Genomic DNA, 20,700 nt, shown 5'->3' with positions numbered 1-20,700 from the left:
TGCTGCTCCATCTTTTCTCCTGTCCCCCCTCCTCTGCTCCAACTTTTCTCCTGTCCTCCCTCCTCTACAGGCTGCTGCTCCATCTTTCCTCCCGTCCCCCCTCCTCTACAGGCTGCTGCTCCATCTTTCCTCCCGTCCCCCCTCCTCTACAGGCTGCTGCTCCATCTTTTCTCCCGTCCCCTCTCCTCTACAGGCTGCTGCTCCATCTTTTCTCCTGTCCCCCCTCCTCTGCTCCAACTTTTCTCCTGTCCTCCCTCCTCTACAGGCTGCCGCTCCATCTTTCCTCCCGTCCCCCCTCCTCTACAGGCTGCTGCTCCATCTTTTCTCCTGCCCCCCCTCCTCTGCTCCATCTTTTCTCCTGTCCCCCCTCCTCTGCTCCAACTTTTCTCCTGTCCTCCCTCCTCTACAGGCTGCTGCTCCATCTTTCCTCCCGTCCTCCCTCCTCTACAGGCTGCCGCTCCATCTTTCCTCCCGTCCCCCCTCCTCTACAGGCTGCCACTCCATCTTTTTTTTCTGGTTACCGCCCCTTTTGTTGAGCGTTGCAGTGCGCATGCTCAGTGTAGTAGCCGGTTATGGCGGCGGTGTGTGTTTGTCCATGAGGTGGGGGACGCCTGCTATTCTTGCGTCCTGTGACAGAGCGATCCAAGCGAAGCGCTGCCATGGCTGCAGTGTTTGACATTGATTTGGACCAGCCGGAGGAAAATGTCTCCGACGATGAGAACGAGGAGGTACTTTAATGGGAGATGTTGAAACGTAACTGCGAGAGTTGTGACAGCAGAAACTCTTGATGCACAGCAGCTAGCTGTTAGCCTGGTAGCCTGCCAGCCACCGCAGGCCTGCTCCTGCAGCCGGGGCTCCCGGGGCCTTGTCAAACACGGCTAGCACAGGCTAATGCTAGCTCGCCACCGTTAGCTTGACAGCGATCATGACAGAGCTGTCACCTCTTCTGTCTTTATATTACCAGTAGCGATAGCTAGAGATGAAATGCATGCGTCGTTGGCGCTGTCACGTTGAAAAACCACCGCTGTCATGTTGGAGTTGAGCAAGCAGAGCCTTACTTGGCCAAAGGTGCTGCAGTGATAAATGTGGCTCGGTGTGCAACAGTTTATTTTGGCAAGCCTGTTACAGAGTGTCGGATCCCATCGAGTCTAAAATACAACAGCACAACACCATTTGCATTTAGTAATAACCACTCAGATAATGTGTAAATACTGCTTAATGCACGTGTCAGAGTCTCTTATCACACCAAAACATGATCACCTGCTGTTGAAGGAGTAGTGCAGTGACTGAAGAGCACATACAGTACAAAGTACAGTAATTATGTGCACATACATATATTTCATTAAGATAAACAAGTCTTGCTAAATGTCTTGCCTCATGTTGATGTTCATAGATTGGGCAACACTTTCATCACTGCAGCTCTTGTTTTCAGGGTATCACATCACAGCTTCTGTGAACACACATTTGTTGGCTAAACTTATTGTACAGTAGGATATCATGTAAAGTTAAGATACAACTAAAGGTTGTTTTCATTATCGGTTCATCTGACAGTGTCTCTGTGAAGTGATTAGTTGTTTGGTCTATGAAATGAGAGAATAAAGCAAAAGAAAATGCCCTTCACAGTTTCCTGGATCAGAGATGATGCCTTCAAATGACTTGTTTTGTTTCAGACAACACAGTAATAGTCTGTTGACAGTGATCTCAGTACAGAGTAAAGCAGCAAATCCTCAATCATGAGAAGCTGGAACAAGAAAATGTTTTGCATTTTTGCTTAAAAGATAACTAAAATGATAACTGAATATTTAAATAGCTGCTAATTAATTTCCTGTTCATCACTAAACAGTTACTGGTTGCTGATCTAAATGTAAGCAGTTATAATCTCAGTTGTTATATGATGTCATCGAAAGTACTTTTATTTATTATTTAGATTTGAATAAGCTTGATTCTATATTTAATTGCCGCCATCATCGTGCTTATAGTAATTTATTTGTATAGGATGTAAAGTGTCGTGCTTTACATCAACTTACTTAATGCACTTAAAGTTTAAAACACAATAAAGAAAGGGAAATGCAGAAATTTTCTCATAAGGTTAAAGTAGAAATTAAAAGTCAATAAATAAAACTATAATCTCTGATGTCATGTGGACGTTCTGAAGCAAGTTCTTCTCCAGTTCATTGTTAGAAAAAAAAGCTTATTAACTTGTGATTTTCTTCTTCTCTTTCCAGGTTCAGCTCAATGATATCATGGACCAGTGCAGTGGATTTGAGTTGTAAGTATTCAACATGTCCGCCTGTGCGCGTGCGTGTTCATGTACCACTTTTTGCAATTGAATCGATGAAACAATATGTATTAAATGTTGTCTCTGCAGCAACATGGACGACTGTGAGAAGATTGAGATATCAGAGGACAACGTCAACCAGGGGACGGAGAACATCAGACCGGAGTGCTTCGAGCTGCTGCGAGTCCTGGGGAAAGGCGGCTATGGAAAGGTACCTGTGGTTCACGAGAATGGGCACTTAACCCTGCGGATCATATTCCCTCTATAATGTGAAGCTCTGCATTATATTGACTCTGATTCTTTCAACTGTTGATGTGATTATTTTAAATATTTTCTTCTTTTCTCTTCCGCGCAGGTTTTCCAAGTCAAAAAAGTCGTTGGCGCAGCCGCGGGCAAAATATTTGCCATGAAAGTTTTAAAAAAGGTACATTTTATATTTAATACTGAAACACAATCCTGCTTAAATCACTTCACTTAGAGTGACGTGCAGCTGCTCTCAGTCTGTGTCCTGTGAACGTAATGATTGCACGCTTGTTATTACAAATAAACATTATTGTGCCTCTGTCTGCAAATATTGGCTGTCCTTGAAGCCGGCGGTGGGGTAAGATTTCACTGCTAGTTGGTAGATTGCCATCTCCGCTGCTGCAGCATTGGCACCTAAAACTCTCTGCCTCAGCCCGTTAGACTCTGCTTGATGCTCACGCTGCTTCTGCTCAAACGGCTAAAATGACCCCAGTGACCCGCTGAAGACATGCCAGATTTCAGCCGGTCGTTATGGTTGTTAAGCTGAAAAGGGGCGAGCGTTTATGTGCAGCACAGCTTTGATAAAGTCCTGTAGGCCCGGGGCCGTGTTAGTGAAGCATCTCAGAGTGCAAAATAAGTCCTGACTTGCCCAAAATTCTCAGAGTGACGCATATGCAGTCCTATCAGCTATCTGACCCGAGGACGTCAGTCATGTAATTTCCAGAGAGCTGCAGAACTGGTCCCACCTGTTAGGAGTTCCCAGCAGGTGGACAGTGATAAGAGAGAACATTTAAAAACTGCAGGAAGTCATTATTAAGTGTGTGTGTGTGTGCACGCGTGTGTGAGAGAGAACACTCATCAATAACTACATTGATTCTGAGATGCTTGAGAAACACAGGGCCAGATTATACAACTGAAGTATTGGCCAGCAGCCAGGCTAGCTCTGCCGTATGGACGACAATTAGTTAATTTTGAGTCTGTTGTCTAGTAAAGTGAACAAAAGCAAGCAAGTTCAAATCCTTCATCTGAACAAATAGAGAGGGTCAAGAACGACTTCACGGTCAGCAGGCGGGTAATCGGAGGGCTCGTCACAGCCTCGATCCGCCTGCTTGAGCTCCATCTGTTGTCGCAGTTCTCACACACAAAGCTGAGGCAACACTGTTGCCGCTGACAGGCGGCTCTTTAGCTCTCTGACAGAAGTGGTTAGCAAACATAAACAGGAGCAGGAGCAGCAGAGAGCAGAGGAAGAGTGTGGAGAGGAACAGAAGGGACTGACTGTGCACAATTGTGCTACTGACATCATTATACTCTGGAGAACTGTAATCCAAATATATACCGTGTATTTTAAAGCACAGTCAGCTGTTATATAGTGGAATACTTCTCTCTATTAGCAGCTCGTAAGGCTGTGACATGTAGTCAGATGTTTGGTTAATTTCACAGTTTTCACTAGTCTCAGCAGCGCTGGACGTTGACTAATGTTGATGTGCTTGTTCGGGGCGGGGGCCACCAGGCTATGATTGTACGCAACGCCAAGGACACGGCCCACACCAAGGCAGAGAGGAACATCCTGGAAGAGGTGAAGCATCCCTTCATTGTGGATCTCATCTACGCCTTCCAGACAGGAGGGAAGCTGTATCTCATCCTGGAGTACCTGAGTGGTCAGTACAAGATGATGCACACACACAAACGCACATTGTGCAGGAGTGTGAACGCATGCAATGTCAGTGTTGAAATGCTTTTATGTTCAATCATGTATAAACCTTTGGAGACGGTAGTGTTGTTTATGTGTGTCACCCATGTTAACGGCGTAAACATGTGTTCACCTGTGCAGGAGGAGAACTGTTCATGCAGCTGGAGAGGGAGGGCATCTTCATGGAAGACACAGCCTGGTGAGCACTGATACGCAGACATGTTGGCAGACTGTCTGTTGTGATTAACCCAAACATAGTTTAGTTCTGTTAACTGCAGGGAATATGCTTCATGTTTATGACAAGTCAAAGCTCACCAGTAAAATCAACTGTGGATTAAGCTGGTACAGACATATTGTATATTAATACCACACGTATAACAGACTGCTGGATCCTTATTTAGGATTACCTGAAGTTGTTTGTTGTATTAAGTGAGAGGTTTTCTTTGTTTTTCTCTCTAGTTTCTACCTGGCAGAGATCTCCATGGCTCTGGGCCACCTGCACCAGAAGGGTATCATCTACAGAGACCTAAAGCCTGAGAACATCATGCTCAACAGCCAAGGTGTGTGTGCGTGTGTGTGTGTATAGATGACAATTATTATTTTTAAGTAACCATAAGTGTTTTGAAATCAGACAAAATGTCATGTTTCCGTCACTCCACGTTGTTTTCTGCTGTTTGAGCTTTGACTGGTGCTCAAGATGCATCGGCCAGTTAAACTGTGCAGCGCTACAGTTCTTCATTATGCTGCCGTCTTTTTACCTTTATCAAATAATTGCGGCTTCATGCCATTTAGATTTGACACAAATCCATATCGCGATTTCCATTATATTTCATTTCATTGCGCAGCCCCAGTTTAATGGCATCTGAGTGGAGTATTAGTGCTACTTGAACTGTTTATCTCAAGGTGCTCAATTTATCATATTTGTCTAATAGTAGTGGATGGAAACGCACGTTATTTTGGATTTTCTTTTACCAGATTTCTGCAAATTCAGTAAAAAATTGCGCTGCATGTGGATGCAAACCTGGCTAATGTTAGAAGTGTTGAATTAGGTGCGTTTAGGTCCCACAAATAATTACATTATAAACAACAGTATATAAGTAAATAAAGTTTAAATGCAAACGTATGATGAGGATTGTAAATAACTGCATGTGAATATGTGTGACTTCCTTCCAGGCCATGTAAAGTTGACAGACTTCGGTCTTTGCAAAGAGTCGATCCACGACGGCACGGTCACCCACACGTTCTGCGGCACCATCGAATACATGTAAGTCGAGCTCTCTCATTTCCCTTCTCGTGCGCTCGCTCTCCTTCTCCTCACATGCTTGCTCATTAACTTGAGTTAATTAGTGAAAAATGCGCCCTGATGTCGTTGCAGGGCCCCAGAGATCTTGATGAGAAGCGGACACAACAGAGCCGTAGACTGGTGGAGTCTGGGCGCTCTGATGTACGACATGCTCACAGGAGCGGTCAGTTAAGATTTCTGCTTCACTCTCATCAAAGCGCCGTCATGAAATACGAATCGTAATTGGAAACGTTTGAGTAACCCCTTCCTCCCCTCTTTCTAGCCGCCGTTCACCGGTGAGAACCGGAAAAAGACGATTGACAAGATCCTGAAGTGTAAGCTCAGCCTGCCGCCCTACCTCACACAAGAAGCTAGAGATCTCCTGAAACGGGTACATGCTGTTTGTGTAAAGTTCACACTACTTGTGTTTATCCAAAACAAGCATGAAATTGTTGTGCAAGCATTCTTCTAACATGTGACTGATGGTTGTGCAGCTGCTGAAGAGAAACGCCTCATCACGACTGGGAGCGGGCGCAGGAGACGCCACGGAGGTGCAGGTGAGAATACAGACACGCCGGCTCTACTGCTGACCCCTAAACAGCAATATACTGCTTTTATATCAAATGCAGAAATGAACATGCCCTAAGGAGTATGGGTAACTTATGTAGATTGCTTCAGAACATATACTCTGCCTGCACTGCTGCAGATCATACATAGTTACAGAGACTATAATTGGCCTGGCTTTGGTTCAAGAAGACATCTAATATGCAGAGGCCTTGGCCTAAAAGCCCTCTATTTTACACTGGAAAAATCCGTGGCTGCATGACTGGCAATTTGTTTAAATCTTTCCAGACTGAGAAGCGATGTTTTGTGGCCCTCTGTCGTTTATAGCAACGCTCTGATATTTTCTAGGCTCATCCCTTCTTTCGACACATCAACTGGGAGGATTTGCTGGCTCGGAAAGTGGAGCCTCCCTTCAAACCTTTCCTGGTGAGTATCGGAGGAGCAGACCACAGGGAAGCCTACATTTGATACTATGTGATTTAGAGAAAATTGTTAAATGTTTAAAACGGTTCACTGTCAATTCACAAGATCGGGTTGAACCAACTGAGCACGCTTGTGGGATTGAACTTAGGTCGTCTCGTGTTTCAGACAGTGTTGTTAGTCGACACATCTTCTCACGTTGCCGCTCCTCCTCACCTGTGTTTGCCCTCTCGTCTATCTCTGCAGCAATCAGCCGAAGACGTGAGTCAGTTTGACTCGAAGTTCACCAGTCAGACACCAGTCGACAGCCCCGATGACTCAACCCTCAGCGAGAGTGCCAATCAAGCCTTCCTGGTAACCTCTCAGGCTACAATTCCTCATCGTTTGTTTGTTTTGTTGAGTTTGGAAACTATTTGGAATATGGAACCATGTTTAGTATGTGAAGGAAACGCCCAAAAACTCTCAAGACATTGTTTTGAGTTTACATACTCATCATTTCTTCAATGGTAGACAAAGTTGATTTTCTTTAAAAGATACAACAAATAAGTCAAAGGTGGTTCAACAGTCTTTTGAATAAGGAAAAATGTTACGAAAATTTGAAAATGTCAGTGTATTTGCACTTTGTGTATTTAAAAGACAACCCTGTTGTGCTCATAGTGCATCACAGTGCAGCACAAATAACTAGAAACCACATCAGTCAGGTGGAGCTCTGTTGGATCTGGATCCGTGCCGCTGCTTCTGACCGCAGTCAATCAATCATTTCTTCCTCGTTCTTGCTCTTCCCACCAACCTGCCTCTCATCTGTGTCTGTGCACCAACCGTGCCTCTGTTTTGTCTCTGATGTCTTTGTTCTTGTAGGGATTCACATACGTTGCTCCATCAGTCCTGGAAAACATCAAAGAAAGGTTCTCATTTGAGCCAAAAATCCGCTCCCCTCGACGGATCATGGGCAGCCCGAGAACACCTCTCAGGTACGTCATCTGCAGCGGGCACATAGAGACAAACACGTCTAATTACGTTCTACTACCCATATTTCCACAGTGAGGCCTTGTCTAATTCCTGATATTCCTCATTGAGCAGCCAAATCTTGTTTTATATTTTTGAATTAAAGATTGTAAAGTTTCCCTCCAAACTACATGTTTAATAACAGCAGCTTCTGGTGTATTAAATCCACATTATAAAGATATCATTGTACGTGTTGTCAGATCAATAATAAGATTAAACTTTGGCTTTCTTTATCATAGAGACCGATAGATAAAACCCAGTAAGGCTGCACAGAATGAGAATCGATCATTTTCTTGATTAATCGATTAGTTGTTCAGCCAGAAAAGTCAGAAAAGCTCAAGATGACCTTAAATGTCTTGTTTTATCCAGAACCCGACGGTATTCAGTTTACTGTCAGAGAGGAGTGAAGAAACCAGAAAATGTTCACATTTAAGAAGCTGGAATCAGAGAATTTTTACCTTTTTTTTTTAAGTACTCAAACCAATTAATTGATTAACAAAAAAGTTGCTGATTAGTTTATTAGTTGACAATAAATCCATTAATCATTGCAGCTCTAAGTCTGTTTTCCAAAATGTTCACACATCTCTGGTCATGGTGGCTGAATGACTGTTAAAATAGACAAGAATATAGCAAAAATACACATGAAAATAAATAATAAATCTTCCGAACGCCTCCTCTCTTCCTGTCTTTTTCAGCCCAGTCAAGTTCTCAGCGGGCGACTGCTGGGCCCGGAGCCCCCTCCTCCCCGGCGGAGGACCAAGCGTCCTCCAGTCACCTCAGGACCAGGCCATGGAGCTGTCCACACCAGAGCAGATGGATGTCACAACGAGCTCCGAGGCCTCGGCCCCTCTCCCCATCCGTCAGCCTACCGGCGTCAACCTGGGTCAGATGAAGCAGCAGGCCTATCCTGTGGCGGCCAAGCGACCCGAGCATCTACGTATGAACCTATGACCCGCCGCGCCTCTTTAGGAGAGTTTATTTCTTGACTCTTTTTTTCTTTTTGTTGATATTTTTTAAGAAACAAAGCAAAAAGATATGGATGTTAGAGACAATTAAAATCCAAAATTGCACATCCGCACACTACATATACTGTCACAGCCTGGAGTTTGTGCGCGGGTCTGGGACTCCAGCAAGTGCTACCGACGACATCACCGTCTCACCACTTCTCCTCCGACACCTCAGGTCTCATGACCTTTCGTCTTCTGATCCTCACTTTATGAACTGGACTGGAAATCTTTTGAGGAGAAAGCGGGAAATCAAAGGCGGTGTAAACACAGTATGCAAGCGATTTAAAATGCAGTCGGTCTTCAGTACAAGATGACGTCCAAAGTGCTTTGTGCTGTTTGAATGAACGCCAGCGAGGGAGTTGCTTCCACCGGGAGATTCTGACGGTTCTTCTTAGACAAAAATGCTTCCTGGCTCTGAATGAAATTACATGAATTTGGTTTATTATTGAAAAAGATCAAAGAAATCATTGTGAGCCGCGGACAAGCAGAGGTTCTGGTGTTGATGAATATAGCTTTATGTCTTAACAATGTTTTACAGAATGGATGCATTAACTGCTATACATCAATGATGAATCAGACAGCCTAAATTAAACAAGAAAAAAAACACGTTGACTTTTTATATTCTTTGGGCGTTGGTGTTGTGGATGACTTGTGGAATGGCTTATTTGATGTGGGAACCATACTTCAATTATCTGCTCTTCAGGCGTACTACACCACGGGATGTATCACTGGATTAGTTGACGCGTCACCACCCGACATAATTCAGCTTGATCACCATCACTCCCCCAAACCATCAAACTGATCCTCGGTGCTGCTTTGTTGTGACCCCACTCTGGCCTCTCCAAGAGACTGCGGGCCTCAGCGGTGACAGGAAGTCAGAGCCCGTCTAACTTCATACTGGAGACTGTGGCACCAGTTGATCTGGACAGTCTGCAGCTGTGGGGGTTTAAAGCTCCAAATACACATGGGGCAACATTTACACTCTGTTGCATCAGCGTTCACTTGTTTAGGAGGGGAATTTTAGAAATCCTGAAAAGCAAGGAAAATTATAATAAAATGTTAAAAACACAGAGTGCGTCGTGTCTTTTGTGTTTCAGGGAAGACGATTCAAGACTTCACGAGTATGCTTGTTTCTTTTAATTACATAAGATTCGTTTCAAATCTCATCAACGTTTCATCGTATGAATGTCAAAGTTCGTCACGTTCATCATCAGAACATTATAGATGCTGCTGCTGCTGCTAGCAGATTGAACCTTCAGATTATACCGTCATCCTGTGCTTTCTTTGTCCCGTGTATGATTGGGGATTTGGACTCATTGTACACAAAAGCTGTGCAAATTAAAAAAAACAAAATCACTGATTTTAATTTAAAAAAACAGGGATATGAGGTCACATTGTGAGACAAATTAAATTTCTCACAGTTCACCACCTAAAAGCCAGTTAGACTAAAATAACTAACCACAGTTTAAAATATAAAAGATAATGCATATATTGCAGAAATGAACACAAACTAATATTAAAACCCTGATTTCAAAAAAGTGTGACACTGCGGCTCTCACAAGTCTGTTGAACATTTGGTCGTTGTACTGCATTCAATTGACTATATTCTGAAGAAAGATTTGCAAATCTTTGCATTCGGTTTTATACGTTTCACACAGCGTCTGCACTTTTTTGGAATCCGAGCTGAATGTCAAACAAACTCAAAACAACAAACGGTACCCTGTTAAGACAAAAAGGCTCTCAGGATGGAGTATCCTCACATTGCAGTGACATGCTGACAGAACTTGTGAGTTAAAGGTAGTGTATACAGTGCTTCTGAGCATTTCAGAGGGATCGCTGGCCAAAATCATCGGCCATGTAATAGTAATCCATAAACTGTTTGACCTTTTACATCGAGTTCACAAAGCAGAAGAAATCACAAATGATGCAAATTGAGTTAAAAATGAGTCTCTATCCTTGAACCCTGATTGTGTGCTTCAACCTTTACATTTGACAGAGCAGTGGGACTTTCAGTGCTGGCTTTAGAGAAAATACTGTAACATTCAGTTCTATGTACAATATGCAATACATAAACGAGGTGTTGCCTGTCAAGTTTCTGAACAAGGCTGCTGGTCTGAGACCTGAACTGTTTTGGGGGCAAGAAATTAAGTGTTTGTTTTCAGGCTGGTGTTGATGTCCATCTGCCAAAAGGAACTGTGATTTACACCGCAAAACTTGACTACATCAGGACTCCTGTATTAAATTATTGCAGTGATTATTAATATACAGTATATTGGTCTTTCACATACACTGTGTCTCAATAATGATGCATCTATAAAACTGGAAAATGCTGCAAGATACACGAGGGCCTGGCTGATAAAAAAGAAATAAGCATATATGTATATATAGAAATATTTGAGATATTCTTCTTTGAACTTGAACCAACCAGGCGCTATTAATAACAAATATGTCCAACAGTTAAAAGCTGCACGGTCTAATATTGCTGTTAAAGATTTGAGTTGGTGCTTTAATGGTTGAAACTGATCAGGTTTAAGGAAAAGTTTGGAAAATGAAAGACTGCTCCAAAAAAACCCCAAAACATTCAAAGCCACCGTACAAAATTAAAGTCGTCATAAGGAATGCGTACAACAGAAGTAACAGAAGTAAAGAAATCAGACATGTTACTATGAGTATTCATCAATTTAACAACTTCATCTTCAAGTCACTGTCATGTTCCCTGCCTTGATTATTTTACTACAGCTCTAACAAAGGTTGGTTTTGAATTGTTAAACAAGAACTAAAAAAAAAATAAACAAGGCACAAATTACTTCAGATGAAATATATATTTAAATAATCATTAAAAAACATTGGTTCAGATTTGAGTCAAACAATGAATGATAATGGTATTGAAAGATATTCTTCACTCTGGGTTTAACTCACTTGAATTAACAGCTTCGTCTGTTTTGCCTGTCTTTTCCCTTAAGTATCCTTTTAATATGCATTAAATGGTGACTGGCCAGGAAGGTCTGAAGTGCTGCGTTCACTAAGCTGTACAGCTCACTTGTAATTCTCACATACAGTAAACTCAACAATCTGGATCCAAGCAGGTTAAAACAAACCCAGGAAGTTACTTGAACATACTCTTTGACTCAGCTCTGGTTTGGTTTGACTGTTTCAAGCAGCAGAATATAGATTCAGAAAAAAAAAAGAAACATCTACAAAAGGTTTTAGCTAGTCTGACCGGTAGTTTCAGTTTTGAGGAAACTGTTACAGTTAGCACGAGAAACGATGAGAAGGATTTTTACATCCGGAGAGACAACGGTGTCCTTCATCACATTAATGTACTTCAATGTGAGACAGTGTGAGTTTTTTTGAATGTATGAGCTAGAGAAGGACCAGAGGGACTAAACCAGACGGATGAGAGTGGAGTCACAGCATGTCCTCCTTTCAGTCGTTGTTGGAGCAGCGTACGCAGAGGTGCAAAGGAAACAAAGTCTGTGGCGCTGATGATGATCAGAGTGTCCTCACTGATTAACTCTGCAACTCCATGCAGCGGGGCTCTGTTCCTGCAGTCGCCTCATTTTCTTCCCTAACCACACCCACCAGGCTAAACCAATCACAACACACACCACTGACTCCACGTAGTAGCCGTCCAACGTCGTCACACAAGCGCCGCCCTCCTTAACGCACAGCTGGAGATGGGAACAAAAAAGGGGCTGTCAGTTACTCAAGTCTAGATAATCGCATGCACCACTTTCTCCCGCACTGTGCTTACTCACCCCTGCCTCCACTGGAGAGCCGCAGCTCTGCCCGACAGCCCCCTGACACTCCTTAGAGGTGAGTGGATCCACCATCCACAGAGCCACAGTGGAGGGCCAGTTCCCACCGAGGTTAGTGACGGTGTTCAGCAGCGTCATGTAGGTCCCGCCGATTAGGGGGTCGCTCACTTTGGCATGGAAGGCCATGCAGGCCACATACATGCTGTACAACGCCACCTGGGTTGGCAACATGGAGGAACATTTGTTGAAGATGAGCCATTCCTGAACTTGTGACATTTATAGATTTCATTCAGATCTCATCATTTTTTGTTTTTATGAACAAGAATCCAAGGTTCTGAAAAATATTTATTATCAATTATTCCTCAGCCAAAGCACTACATCTCTGTCACAATGATTTTCATGACATATTAAAAGATAAATTAAAAAAAAAAAAGAAAATTATTTTCCTGTCCCTGGCATTTTAGATTTTCTTGTTAAACAGTGACATCTGGGGGCAAAGACAGGAAGTGAGACATGGTTGTGAGGAGAAAAAGCAAATCATGTTAACACTTGACGGCCTTCATGTATGTGTAAATATCCTCTACAACACACTCATTAACAGGCATGTTAATAATGATTACATTAGAACCTGACCATTACTGGATTTATGGAGCCAATGCCACACCAATATGAGGGTAAGAAATGATTATAACAATATATTGGCTGATATTCTATATATATTATATCTCCCATGATGTTGTATATATAGATCCCTCAGAGTTGATCCCTCATACGTGGTTATCAAAACACCAAACTGTGTCAAGGAGGCAGGATATTTTACGATTTAACAATAAACTAAAAGTGACACCGAAACAGCAAATTTCACTGGGAATTTAATAATAATAAATTATCCGAAACGTCTTTCTCTGCAATATGTTCTGTTAAAAAAAAAAGGGTTCACTTATCGACATATATCGGACAACATATACAGTATGCTGATATCGATATGTCTGCGGTAGGACAATATCGGCTGATAAAATTGACTGACCTATATCAGTTCAGCTCTAGATAACATAATTACATAGATCAATTGCTTTTTATGAGGCATTTTTTTCCCTAAAGCCATTAAGCAAGACTAAAAAGGACAATTTGCAACCAATTGCCTTTTGTGCTCAAGCTCATTTTAGCGCATTTCAGCCAGTTTCCATTAACCATCCTATGAGCAGACATTGACATGCTACACAGGGGGTCAACAGCTCTTTCTTAGAAGCAGTCTGGCACTGTCTGTATGTTGCTGTCACCCGTAAAAGCTACGATAATGGCTGGGCGACAATCAGAAATGATGAGAAGAAGGAGACATTAAAGAGAGTAACAGAAAAACCAAACCTGATGCAATGCGTAGCTGAGCAGCACTATGGCGTAATAGTAAACAGGAAACCCTCCTTCTTGTTTCACACTGGGGGTCCACCACACCAGCAGAGCATACTCCAGTCCTATGAGCAACCTGCAATCGCAAAACAACTATTAGCCTTTAGTTCATTGAGGAAATGTGTGTTTTCTGTGTTTGTATGTGTGTGTCACAACCTGAAAGGGAAAGCCTTGTAGAAGACATCGAGAGGTCTGGGCCCTGCTGTGTATTTACTGATGATCACAGGTAGTAGGATCTGTAGAGGCACCATGGGCACTGCCAGCAATGCCAGCTGCTCCTTGGGAACTCCAGCCTCCACCAGCTTCAGACCTGTCACTGCATCTGCTGCAGAGAAGCCCATCTGAAACACATGGATACATCTTTAATTCATGGTGCAAACAAGTTATACTTCAGAGGTAAACCAAATATTCATCAAGCCACGGTGAAGTACTTTAGCAGTGAGGAGCAGGGAACAAAAGGTGAAGACTGTGGGCATCTTGATGATGGAGAACAGCAGCTTGTAGGTTTCCATGACGCCCTGTGTCTCCTCCTGTTGGACTCTCCTCTTTCCTCTGCCGTGATCGTTTTCCCTTTTCATGATGGCCACCAATGTTGTGGAAACCAGGAACACCACTCCCCAAAAGAACAAGAAGTCTGCAGCAGAAGTACAGAAAGCACAAATTACGGTTCTGTTGTAAAGCATCACAAAAAAGATATTTTTTCTTGTCAGGGAATTGTAATACCTGACAAGGTGACGATGCCCGTGTCCTTGGGCTCTATTCTGAGGTATTTGTTGCAGAAGTCTGCAGACTCCAGAGCCAGAAAAAGCACATTCCCTAGGAAGTAGCCAGCTGTCTGGCCCACAGAGTTGCATGTAGAAGCATAGCCCACATTCTCCCTGGATAACATAGTCAGGGCCCAGCCATCCACAGCTATGTCCTGAGGGGAAGGGAACATACAGCCATTGAAGAACTTCTCTTCCTGAGTGTGTTTTCATGTCAGTGTTAATGAGCATCTACCTGTGTGGCTGCCAGGAAGGCCAGCATAAAGAAGACTGAGGTAAGGGTTACAATTTTCGGTCCTCCCTCACCCTGCAGCATTGAATTGACTGACGTAGAAAGGTAGAGCATGAAGAGGCCCAGCAGGTACTGTGTGGGTACCAGCCAGGACTTTCTGCAGAATCAGGTGAGAGGTGGAATTAGAAATGATCAGGAAACTAATCCACACAGAGGGAATCATCAGCATAAACAGTGCACATGTATTTCTTACCTTCTACCAAACTTGCTGAAGTAGAGAGCATCCACCAGTGGTGCCCAGAGGAGCTTCAGGCTGAACGGCCAGAAGACGAAGCTGAAGAAGGCTTGCTCTTTGTAGCTGACGCTCTTACTCTGTAAGATAAGCGGTATGCTACCAGCCAGTCCCAGAGGAATCCCCTGCAGCACATAGAGGAAAAGAAGAAGCAAAATGTTCCCCAACTCTCCTCGGACCCCAGGCCGGACTCTGTGCCTCCTGTCCTCAGAGTCTGACCCTCTGATGAGACCCTCTGCTTCCTCTTCCACTTCTGGCTCAGAAGAGCTCGTCTCTCCCCTGTCCAAGTTCCTCGCGATGGTGGCACCAGCCAGCTTCCTCTGCCGCCCGTTCTTGTGTGTAATCACATCTGGGTGCTCCATGTTGGAGCAGTGGGCATCAAACCTGCTGTGCCCTCAGCAAATCTGCAGGAAAATTAGCGAGAACTATTGAAACAGCTAAACTGAAGATTCATATTTTCAATCACTTGAATTCAGTTCAGATTTTTTTGTTTTTTTTTGTTTTCTGGAAAGCAACATCATAATGGCAACAATTTAAAACAAAGTTACGGACAAACAGGTGGCTCAGCGCAAGAATAAAGATACTATCAAATAAAAGTATAAAGTACAATCTAATATTTGATACATAAACATTCAGTGAGCTATCTGAAATATCGACTAATTTTCAAATGACCAAGTGAGTTTCTGACTGACTAGAATAATGAGTGGCAGACATGTGTAATATGTGCAATGCACACTGCAGTTAGTTTGTGCCAAATCAAAAACTGTGGCAATTACTCATTATTTGGGTGAAAGGTGATTGTGAGACATCCAATGGCCCAAAACAAATCCAGGATTGTGTTCATTTTAGAAGTCCCAGGATTTAGAGAACTTTGTAGTTCAAACTGTACAAACTGAGTGTCCATTGTGTGAAACAAATGATTTACTAATCAAATGTGTCCAGTCACTGTTTGGCTCACTGACACCATCAGTCAGAAAGCAATTAAGGTTAGCTATGGAGCAGATGAATCAATGAATGTGTTAACTTAGTGGTTTTCAAACTTTTTCTTTAGGAGCCAAAAGAAGTTCACATTTCTGACCTCACAATGTTTATTAATCATTAACAATGGCAGGGGAAGCAGCTGACAAATAAGGGTCCACGTGAAATTAAGGTCAGCACGATGGAACAGACAAACTCTTGTTTGCTTGTTCTCCCTACATATATCCAATTCATTCACTTTAGTTTCACTTCATATTATATCCCCTGGTCATCCACGACCCCCTTCTGTGGCTCAATGGCCTCCAAGTTTGAGAACCACTGTAGTTAGCACCTGTCACTGCTCCGTCAGCCCAGACACAATGACGATAAACACTTAAATTAACAATACGACAAAAAATAAATACATTTCAGTCGATTAATTGGGGTTAATATTAAGATACACAGAGGACGTGCATGAGGTGAAAAGGCAAAGTTAAATCGCACGAGCAGCGGGTGGATTCATGCATACCTGGTGAAGATGACAGCATGCCGAATCAAACAACAGCTCACAAACGGCTCAATTACAGAAACAATCAACGAGAAAATCGATTTTATTCGATGTTCATTCAATTACACACAGGTGGCACCTTAATAACGGTGAGAAACACAAGAAAAGTACTACCGTATGACTTCAATTAGATTACATCGGCGAACATCAACACTGAAGAACCAGGAAGCTCGGCGTGTGCGTCGTCTAAATGTGTCCGGCACCCACAGCTGACGTGTCAAAAGCGATTGAATGGGGTTCCGCTTCTGTGCAAGTGCGCAGTCATACAGGAAGAAAGCGCAATAATCTTGTAATAAATACTAGACGGACAATATCAAGTAGAAACTGCTGTTGGGATACAACAATTTAATACTCATAGAAAATACATAAAAGAAAATGCACTTTTAAGGCCATATCACACAATTTCAGACCTGGGCAAAAATGTCCTCACAAGTAAGTCAAATGTCCACACAACAGCAGTGGGCTGTTAAAAAATGGTCCTCACATGCAAACACACGCGCGTGACACACACACACACACACACACACACAAATAAATAAGTGACAAGTGATGATGATCCTTTGGGTCATGATTAATGGAGGCTGTTTTCTTAGAGGCTGGAAATATTACACCAATAATAACATCAGTTCCAGGTAACGCCCAATTAACCAGCTCAATTAAAACAGTGTCATGACTTCACAGATACACTGATACACTGCATCCTTTCACTGGTATGGTATGATGGTACTTGAAAATAGGACTAGATCTATCTATCTATCTATCTATCTATCTATCTATCTGTTATTATTTATTCATTATTTGGGATGGCAGTAGCTTGACAGTGGGGCCTTGTCTTGGAGACGGGAGCGTAGCTGGCTCAAGACCCACTCAGGCCAGACATTACGGAGCGTGGACTGGAAGCTGGAGAGGTGCTAAATCATCTCCTTGGCACTGCCGGAGTGCCCTTGAGCAAGGCCCCGAATCCCCAATTGCTCGGAGCTCCCTTGCTCTGACACTTCTCCATACATTAATGCATGTGTCTAGGTCCCTGTTGTGCGTGTGTGTAAAAAAACAACATTTTCCAATTTCCCCATTAATAAAGTATGCCTTCTTCTTCTTCTTCTTCTTCTTCTTCTTCTTCTTCTTCTATCAATGAAAGGTTCATCAGATGAGATTTACAGCATTATTCAACCAGCACACAACTATTTGCTCTATAAAGGTGTAGTGGAGTAATGGCATCCTGTCAGAGAATAAAGTCAAACATCCTTTGTGTGTGTTCTGATCCAAGCGTCTCTCTTCTTTGTCTTGGTAGCTGGCCACACGTGCATGTTAGTGCATGTGAGTTATGTGCTACAAGCTGCTAAAGGCCTCCAACCTGACTCTGAGCTGGTTTTTCCTCATCTCAACGAGCAAGTAACTTGATAGGTACATAACCTTACAGGCTGGTGTAGGCATGTTAGTTAACTAGTTGTTACAGACATTGTGAATTTGTTTTGTTGAAATTGCTATAGATGTTGCTGAATGCTGTGTATAGCACCTTTAAAGTCTATGACTGTGATCACGTCTTGTGTTTTTTTTAATCATGAGTCGTTATAAAACGATCGAGTTGTGCAAACTAAGACAGGAATGATATCAGATACCTGAGATTTCCAGCTAAAGACTACAAGTACCAGTTCGACTTCCTTGTCAAATGATTGGCGTGACAAAAGCCCTTTACCTGCTTACACAGAAATGATATGTATCAATACTGGAAATATACCTATTTGGCTCTAGTGTTATAGGCTATTATTTTAGTAATAGTGTAGTGAAGCACTACAGTGTGACTTGTGACTTGAAGGTGTTAGTTTGTAACTAACTAAGATATCTTTGAAAACCCTTCAGAAACCTTCTCAAGATCCTTGGCAAAGGGTCATGACGCGCACATTACACTACATTTTATCCAGAGGTAATGAATAACGGCACGCTCTGTCTTGTGGTTGCTTATAAGTGCATGTGAAGCCATTTATCCACACTGATGGCATGTGACAACACACAGGCATATTTGGGTTGATCAGCATGTGATAGCAGGAGCACTGTGAAGCTGCAGTTGTAACCATGCAAGTGACAAAGTGTCCCGATTTAGGAAAATAATAAAGCTTAATGTTTCTCTATTTCAGAACAGAGGATACTATTGAACTTATAAGAATTAACTTACGTTTTTTAATTTATTTAACTTATTCTCAAGGCTGAATTACCAGCTGGGAAAAGTAGGCATCTGCTTTGGTCCCCAGAAGACCCTGTACTTACGTCTCGGTTAGTTTTTTTGTAATCTGATTATTTGCAAATCTGTATCTGAACAGTCACCAGTAAAAGCACAATCATACATTTTATTACAGGGGCCTGCATTATCACTTGCCTTGTCTGTCTGTGCTATGGAGGGGCTTCGTTTCAAAATATACATGGTTCATATTCGTTAAATTAAACACCATAAACATAGGGTTGACAGGGGCCGAAAGTCAACGGGAACTGGATTAATCCAGCCACACTAATGTTTCAGTCTGTTTGAACTGAACAGGAAGTACTGCTGCTATGGGTAGATAAATGTTCTTTGTGCACTGGTTTAGGACAATGGTTAGACTTTGACTGGTTTTATTGGACACCTACCAGCCAATCAGAATCAGAAATGAGTATTTTGTTCCCATTCTTGCCATCATGGTAATGATTGTCTGTTTTGCAAAGTGTTATTCATTACATTTTCCACAGGATGGTGCTGGTATTGTCACGTCTGACTATCCTCTCCCAGTGTTTCTGGTCAAGCCCTCTCTCAATAAATGTTAGAAAAGAGTCATCTAGCCTTGAAAGCCTTGCTGACATCAGAGCAGTCATGTTTCTTTATTTTTACTAAATAAATGAGAATTGTGTTCACAGCAAACAGTTTGATTTGTCATTGCATGGACCGGCTCAGCACAGCTGGAGCTATTAACATCAGCGATGGCTTTGTTACAGCAGTTATTGCTGTGAAGCACTTAATGATGTAATAAATCGTGTGTGACTGGTCCACATTAAGCTTTGAAAAAGGTCATTTTTTACCTACTTTTCACTATCCATTCCCAGACTGATGAACAAGTTTCAAACATTTACTGATTAAACTAAGAACATCAGACTTTCACACAGTGAAATGTGACATCTAACTTACTGAGTCTCTGCTGTGACAGTCCTCTTTAACTTTCAGGGATTTCAAGGTTGAAGCGTGTACTAAACTTTTTATGTCAAGAAAATATTGAGACTGCACCTTCATTATTAAAAAAACTAAAAATATGTGCAACTTATGTTGTGATTTGGGAAAAACACATGGAAAAAAATAAAAGTCCTCAATGTATAGTGGCCCACGTGGAACATACAGTAGAGTAGGTGTGTTAAAGTACAGAGGCCCCTTCTCACGTACTTGCTGCCTGACAGAGTCTGAGGTACGACGCTCTGTAGTATTCATTGTATTTACAGATTGTGTATCAGCCGAGCCCTCTTCATCATTGGACTTTTTTACAATGTGCAGCAGTGTTAGATAAAGTACCCAAAAGTCATCCCGTTCAAATATTACTTTGGTAAAAGTGAAACTCACTCGTACAAGAAGGACTTGAGTCAAAGTCTTAAAGTATCTGATATTAAGTGTACTTAAGTTTCAGTTTTCAATAGTCAATAAAATAAGTTCATTTAAAAATGCACTCATTTGCCTCTGATGCAGCGTGTAATATGAAAAGCACCTGAAGTTATTAAATTGAAGTAGTGAGTAAAAAGTACATTATTTAGTGGAAGTATAACGTACCAGAAAATTACTCAAGTAAAGTACAAGTACCTAAAAAATGGTCACCTCAAAAGGTGCACAGTGTAGTTTTAGGGAGGACATTTTAATCAGAAGGAGAGATCTCTAAATTAAATAAACAAACTCTTAATCATCATGCCTGAATAAACATAATGACCTAAAAGGACAACACAACTACACACTGTTTTACTTTGTTTACATGTGGCGGACCCTGCCACCTTTCTAGCTTCAAACAGTGTTGTGGGGACCTTATTTTCCTCTGACAACAGCTTGTTTATTCACTTATGGAAGAAATTAAAATTGTAAATATTAAAATTATGAGCTTGTCAGTTACATTCCATCACTGGCGCTCGGTGATATGACATCATATACCTCAAGACTAGATTAATCTCTTTAATACCTCCTGTTTTTATCAGGTCATTGTCTGCATCGCTGCAAATAAATCAGATGGACTG

The 20,700-nt window shown here is 42.2% G+C and overlaps 2 protein-coding genes across 3 annotated transcripts; one reads left to right on the top strand and one right to left on the bottom strand.

Moving 5' to 3' along the window:
* The first annotated feature begins 532 nt into the window (after positions 1-532).
* rps6kb1b (ribosomal protein S6 kinase b, polypeptide 1b) lies at positions 533-9,557 on the top strand. The gene is made up of 15 exons (XM_084351882.1): positions 533-728; positions 2,226-2,269; positions 2,369-2,489; positions 2,634-2,702; positions 4,032-4,179; positions 4,353-4,410; positions 4,671-4,771; positions 5,385-5,475; positions 5,587-5,677; positions 5,777-5,884; positions 5,988-6,050; positions 6,406-6,483; positions 6,724-6,831; positions 7,336-7,448; positions 8,178-9,557. Exons 1-15 carry the CDS (start codon positions 660-662, stop codon positions 8,431-8,433), a joined length of 1,518 nt encoding a protein of 505 aa, XP_084208008.1. The 5' UTR covers positions 533-659; the 3' UTR covers positions 8,434-9,557.
* A 46-nt stretch (positions 9,558-9,603) lies between these two features.
* slc33a1 (solute carrier family 33 member 1) lies at positions 9,604-16,664 on the bottom strand. Of its 2 annotated transcripts, none has more exons than XM_084351880.1 (9): positions 16,582-16,664; positions 14,904-15,346; positions 14,654-14,807; positions 14,378-14,573; positions 14,086-14,288; positions 13,811-13,995; positions 13,613-13,730; positions 12,248-12,463; positions 9,604-12,160 (listed from the first exon to the last, which is right to left on the bottom strand). In XM_084351880.1, exons 2-9 carry the CDS (start codon positions 15,302-15,304, stop codon positions 11,993-11,995), a joined length of 1,641 nt encoding a protein of 546 aa, XP_084208006.1. In that variant the 5' UTR covers positions 15,305-15,346; positions 16,582-16,664; the 3' UTR covers positions 9,604-11,992. The 2 variants fall into 2 exon arrangements, with proteins under 2 accessions (XP_084208006.1, XP_084208007.1); XM_084351881.1 differs by having other exon boundaries at positions 16,429-16,639.
* Positions 16,665-20,700: the final 4,036 nt, after the last annotated feature.

The sequence above is a fragment of the Pagrus pagrus genome (genome assembly GCF_965226575.1).
Source record: "Pagrus pagrus genome assembly, chromosome: 4".
Lineage (NCBI taxonomy): Eukaryota > Metazoa > Chordata > Actinopteri > Spariformes > Sparidae > Pagrus > Pagrus pagrus.
The sequence above is the reverse complement of the archived record's forward strand: the minus strand, read 5'-3'. Positions and strand labels throughout refer to the sequence as shown.

Excerpts from the sequence above, each read along its gene's own strand:
- rps6kb1b (XM_084351882.1), top strand. The coding sequence starts at position 660 with ATGGCTGCAGTGTTTGACATTGATTTGGACCAGCCGGAGGAAAATGTC. Across the intron at positions 2,703-4,031 it reads CCATGAAAGTTTTAAAAAAG|GCTATGATTGTACGCAACGC; the intron begins GTACATTTTATA and ends GGGGGCCACCAG. Across the intron at positions 4,180-4,352 it reads CATCCTGGAGTACCTGAGTG|GAGGAGAACTGTTCATGCAG; the intron begins GTCAGTACAAGA and ends TCACCTGTGCAG.
- slc33a1 (XM_084351880.1), bottom strand. The coding sequence starts at position 15,304 with ATGGAGCACCCAGATGTGATTACACACAAGAACGGGCGGCAGAGGAAG. Across the intron at positions 14,574-14,653 it reads CCTTCCTGGCAGCCACACAG|GACATAGCTGTGGATGGCTG; the intron begins GTAGATGCTCAT and ends CCTTCCCCTCAG. Across the intron at positions 14,289-14,377 it reads GGGCATCGTCACCTTGTCAG|ACTTCTTGTTCTTTTGGGGA; the intron begins GTATTACAATTC and ends CTTCTGCTGCAG.